This window comes from Pinus tabuliformis, chromosome 5_2 (assembly GCF_031772625.1).
Source record: "Pinus tabuliformis cultivar Carrire ecotype Pingquan chromosome 5_2, CPIR1, whole genome shotgun sequence".
Classification (NCBI taxonomy): Eukaryota; Viridiplantae; Streptophyta; class Pinopsida; order Pinales; family Pinaceae; genus Pinus; species Pinus tabuliformis.
The window spans coordinates 241,649,159-241,655,158 of record NC_142306.1 but is presented as its reverse complement, the minus strand read 5'-3'; the positions used below and the strand labels follow the sequence as shown (position 1 = coordinate 241,655,158).

At 38.7% G+C, this 6,000-nt stretch overlaps 1 protein-coding gene across 2 annotated transcripts in view; it reads left to right on the top strand.

Moving 5' to 3' along the window:
- The first annotated feature begins 1,026 nt into the window (after positions 1-1,026).
- The window catches only part of LOC149158436 (Transmembrane proteins 14C), a 252,552-nt gene continuing 247,578 nt past the window's right edge, over positions 1,027-6,000 (top strand). Inside the window, exon 1 of one of the 2 annotated variants that reach the window (XM_089436216.1) lies at positions 1,027-1,468. In XM_089436216.1, the coding sequence (XP_089292342.1) occupies positions 1,226-1,468 (243 nt within the window). In that variant the 5' untranslated portion in view covers positions 1,027-1,225. The remainder of the gene's footprint in view (positions 1,469-6,000) is intronic. The other variant, XM_089436217.1, reaches the window with a different exon arrangement.

Below are 6,000 nucleotides of genomic sequence, written 5' to 3'. Positions count from 1 at the left end.
ATTAGGGGCTCTCTAAGTCATTTTTGAGTCCTTGATTTGGTATTTTTATTTTTATTTTTTTATTTTTCACATTTAGTCATGGTGGCAATATTATGTTTGTTTGTGATCAATTATCTCTATTTCCTTTGCATTATGTGCAGTAGAAACTTCTATAAGGTGTATGATCTATATTTTGATGGCTTCAGAACTCTATTGTGTATTGATGTTCTAGAAAAAAGATATAAGAATGTCTCTAAATACAAAATTATAGACCTATACGATTGAATGTGCACTATGTTGAGAGTAAAAAAGAAGCAAGTCAAATTTATTGGGAAAATTACTTCCATATAATTATCTTAAAATATTTGTTTTATGATGTGCCTTTACAACTTGAACAATATATCTAGTTTCTAACACCATCAATCTTATCACTTTTAAGTTTATTCTTATATTTGCCCTTGATTTAACAATTTGGTTCTTTAGTTTCCAAGAAAATCAATAAAAATAGAATTGCAACACATTTATTGCAACTAGATTTACTATACATTTATACATTCTAGTGTGTTTTATTCCTCTTTATTGCTTGAAATATTATTTTCTCCGCCCTCCTTTTTCTATTACTCTTTTAATTTAAATTACTTCCACCCCATGTTTATTCACATAAAGCAAAGAGGATTTGTGCGGATAATTAACTAATAATAACATTGAAAAGAGAAGAGAAACAATAACTAATTCCACTATTTTAAATTTAATTATATATTACTATTTCCCCTTTAAATATTTAATATATCCCTATAATTAAGTGTTTTTGAGTTATGTGTAACGATTATTTTTCTAAAAGCAAAATAATTAATCGCAAAACAAATTGGTAACATTATAATTATAATTTTAATTGAATTAGCATCAACGACCAATAAGCACTCAATTACAGGGCATTTAATGCTAAGGAATGAGGTGATTATTGATCACATAACCGCGTAATGTTTGCCTATTACCCGTGTTACTATGCCCAACCCTCGCCTTCGTTCACGTTCAATTCTTGTATGTCTGTAGAAACGTGCGGAATTGAGGGCCAGGGGTCACAAAAGGACTAACGAAACGAGTGACTCGCCAAACTTCGGAGGCTCCAGGTGCCGCGGTCGCGCGTGGCGCACTGGTTGAATTAAATACCTTTTCGACTGTCCAAATCAAACGTTTTCTGTGTCGATCTCAGCCAATTCGTCGTTCTAAAAAAGAAAAATTTGACATGGCCGCTGCATCCATGGCGGCTTTCTCCTGTTCTGATACAACAATGTTGAGAGCTCGCTGCTTGTCGTCTCGGCCATTTAACAGCAAGCTAGTCCTCACCGGAAGAGGAGGAGCGCATATGACACATTTTCAGAGAATTGCTCGTTCAAGAGCTCGATCGCTGTTCATTCAGGGCTCTTCCAGATCGTGGCTTCTGCAGTTTCCCAGGAAGGTTATCATTGCTGCTGCATATGACCAGCCGGTATGCCAAATTAAATCCTTTTCAACATAACTTGTTTGAGCATATTTGCGTTCACCGTCTGTAAGTACACAACATAAACCCTATTCAGTCGATTACATCTTGAATCGAACTAAGGGTCACTTGGACCTCTTTATGTTGAAGTAAGGATCGAATTTGCAGGCCCGAACTCCCTTGCAATGTCGTTTTACACTTAATCAATAACACTTAAATTCTTTCGGTCAAAACAAGGACGCCAGTGGCTGAAACTTAGCCAATTTCATTGCTTAGCTGTTGCTATTTATTACATGCTTTGGTCTATTTGGCTCGTGAGGGCCTTTAAAGACGGTTGTTAAAATTTATGCCAAGGAATGGCTGAAAGTTTGGCATCGAACTTTTACCAAATTTAATTTTCTGAATTGAACATTATAGAAGATTATGACATATCATTTGCAGCTTTCCTCTGATCGACACACTTCACAAGTTTCGCCATCTCGTGACTTTCGTGACTGACCTCTCTTCCTACACTGGCACCTACGAGTGAGATTTCTTTGTTCATTGCTAATGCTCAGATTCTACTTCTCACTATGTAACAAGCCTTGGCATTTTTCCCCCCTTAGGTGATGCTTTACGGTTAAACGGAAGAATCATGGTACGGGTTGATCGCAAAGGATCAACTGCCTAGAGAGGGTCAAACATTTTTTTTCTAAGATGCTTATGACATGGGCCAACTTGCAGCTAATCCCAACAACGGTGCCTCGAGTGGGAGACCTCCCCTAGATTTTAACACTGGTGGTTCACGTAACAAGCCATTATCCTTGTCACTGAATTAGTACTTCATTAGCTGACTTGGCATATTACTTGTTCTAACTTTTAAGAAATCCTAGTAACTTGTTTCCTGTTTCGCAAACCTCTCTAGTTGCCAGAAACCACTTAGTGGTACCTTAGCAGTTTTAAACGGGTAATTTCCCAAGCATTTCCAAAAACTGCCCAGTCATTGCTGACAGTTTCCAACCGTTTATCATTTTTCTAAAGCTTCAAAACCGAAAAAAGCAAAATGAGACACTACACATTTACCTAAAAGTGCCATATCACTGTAACATCTGAAATAAAAGCCATTTGAAGTGAAATAACCATTTTCTAAGTCTGTTTTTTCAAAAAAGAGTAGCGGACCAGCAAAAAGAAGAGCATTATAGCAAGGTTTTTGTTAAATTTCAGATCATGGAAAGCAGACGTGCACTCCTACAAACCCTAGTTTACGAAAACTGAAAGCGCTTATCAAAACTGTGAGTCAGGAATGCTAGATCTAACACACCACACTGGAAAATATTTACAGCAAGCTAATATTGCAGCAACCATTTCCACCACTGTCTATTAACTCAAAACATGAAAATTACATAGCAACTAGCTCGTCAATTCTCTAAGACATATGCCGAATAGTCTGTGTCATCTCTTCTTTATAGAATAGGAGAGATCCAAGTTTTACAATGCGTGTAGACTGTTTGAGAAAAGTGCCTAGGTTCGCTGTCTCAAATTCTTTCCCAATTCTTCTAAATAAGCCCCAGCTTTGTGTGGAGATGCCTATAATAGAGTAAACTCACTTGCAAAATGCTTTCTCAAAAAATGAAAATCACTTTCAAACCAAGAACTCTTTAGGTACTGGGGCACATGCTTTGCAGCAGTCTCATGGGTTTGCCGAGGTTCAACCATGAATTGGTTGAATGTATTCACTGCAAAACATATGCTAGGCTTGTTATTCACCAGATACATAAGGGAACTAATCAACTACTTGTACACCAAAGGATCTGCCAAATCTGAATTTAAATCAGCGCATAACCTTAGACTTGAAACCATAGGAGTGGCCAAGGGTTTACAATATAGCATCTGAAATCTCTTCAAAATCTCTACTATGTACATCCCTTGCCCATGGAAGACCACATTTGTACCATTCCAAACATCTAGACCCAGAAAGTAATCCAGCATGTTGATGCCCTTCATGTCAGATTTTCTAGCTAGCTTGTTCTTGCACCACACAATGAGCTTCTTCAGAACTACCTGATCTGATAATGAGATCTAAGACAATTAATAAGGTATTACAGACTCATGTGTGTAGATGTGCCTATGTTATTTTATGCAATGGATTAATAAGATTGCGAAATACATAGACAATGAAGCAGTAAACAAAAACATAATAGACAACACATAACACAACAAATTTAATGAGGAGTTCACCCAATACTCTTGGGCTACATCTCCTGGTCCAGCCTTCAGTGGTGGCCTCTCTATTATGTCTTCAAGCAGAGTTTTACAATAGTATGAGCTCAATTTGAGACTCAATACACAACAGATACAACAGTAAGAGTTTGCTTGAACCTCTCAAGCCTTCTCTGAGTACACAGACTCTTAATCACTCTCTATCTCTGTCTTAGCTCTGTCTCGGCACTGCCTGCTTTGTCTTCTATTTTCTATGGCTTTAAAGCCAAAATTGCGCTGCCTGTTTGTTTTAGCTTCTTGGCTTTCTGTCTCCCCGACCTCTGTCCGCTCAGATCCCTTTCCAAGTGTTAGCAATCATTGCTAAACGCTTCCAGGGATGGTGGCCACCTGTACTGTAACGGAATGGGTCATCGGGCCCTTGAAATCTTTTGGAATCCCAAACGTGGTCGTTTTCTGCCAACGCAGGAAAATGCATTCACGACTGTGAAATTCCGCCAAAACATAGTTCATTTCGGACTTCAAAAGTCCTTAAATATGGTCTATTCCTCTATCGGGTCCGTCCTTAATCACTATCGCAAGTCGCTTCAGCCCTACTCCAAGGTTCCCCTTTGTATTTTAGAAATACGTTAAAACTATGAAAATAACGTAAAAATGACTGATGGCGGATCTGAAATAATATACAATAGCTTTAAGGAACCCTTTTAGGTTCGGCTTATCGCATCGGCGCTTCATCCTTCGCATTTCGTTTAATAAACGAAAACTGCGAAAATGCATTAAAAATGGCTTTTCTGCGGATCTCAAATCTTATGAAATAATATTGATAAAATCATCGGGTTTGGTTCATCGGATTGCACATATACATGTGTATAGGTCTCGCTTCATGGTGTTGCTCCGATGCGATATCGCGATGCGATTGATCGCAATCGCATATCGCGATAACCTCGGGCAGTTGTAAGCGCTCTATTGCTACACATAGATGTTAAGTGTCGATATCCCCTGTTTGCCTTTGCCGATTGCGATTTGCTGATCAGATTTGGACCGTTGATCGGCTAGATCTGACGGCTACTGTGCATTCACTATTTCGCCTCCGATACTTTGTTTTTTCCACGGTTTTCTTTTGTTTTTGCCTCTCGATAATGTTTTTTTGCCATTCTGAAAGGTTTTCTCATGCGATTTTTTTGGTCTTTTAAACGATTTTAAGAGATTTCAAGACTTAGAGAGTGTTCTTGGATCCATTTGGATCACGCCTTCCCACTGAAAAGTCTTTTGGACCACCAAAAGTTGGTTTTCAAGCATCACTCAAGTGAGGATATAGCTTCCTCACTTGTCCAATCTCTATCCATTTTTCACTGCTGGGTTTTGAACCTTTGAGTCCAACTCTTAGGTACTCAACATCCCCTTTGCACGTAGTTCTCACCTTCCTGTCCAGAACTGTATCTTCCTGCAACTCATTGAGATATTCAGGCAACAAATCATCAATAGAAGGCAATTGACTTTGCTCTTCGAGATATTCAATTAATGAAGGTTCAAACAGTCTTAAATTTTCTGCATTTACCACTGAATAGATGTGCATGTAAGCTGGCAAATCAAGGCAGAAAGCATTCTCACCAATTTTCTCAAGTATCTTGAAAGGCCCATACCTTATTGGCTTAAGCTTTTTTCCTTCACCTTGCATTATATCCTTGCTGATATACAACCAGACTTGATCACCAACTTGGAAGCTATGCTCCATCCGATGCTTATCGTGCCTTGCCTTGTACTTGGCTTGGCTCTTTTCCAGCTGTTCCTGCACTGCTTGGTGAATATCTTGGATCTGTTCAATGAAATTGGTTGCTTTGTCCACATCACTATGTCTAGCAACTGCGATGTCTTTTTCAAAGACAAAATCCAAGGGAGACCTTGGTATAAAGCCATACCAGGTCTCAAAAGGAGATCTCTTTGTAGAAGAATGTTTAGCACGGTTGTAAGCATGTTGCACATAACATAAATGTTCATCCCAAAGCTTGGGATGCTTGCTGCAATAACCCCTGAGCAACTGGATCACTGTCCTGTTGACTACCTCTGTTTGGCCATCTGTTTGTGGATGAAAGGCTGTGCTCTTCTTCAGTCTGGTGTCCATCAATTCCCACAGACTTGACCAAAACTTCCTAACAAATCGGGAATCTCGATCAGATACTATGGAAGTGGGTAACCCAAAATGCACCCAGACATGCTGAAAGAACAATTCTGCTATTTGTTCAGCTGTAATTTGCTTATTACAAGGTATTAAAATACACATTTTGTTGAACCTGTCCACAATAACATATAAATAGTCACGACCTTTTCTAGATTTAGGCAATACC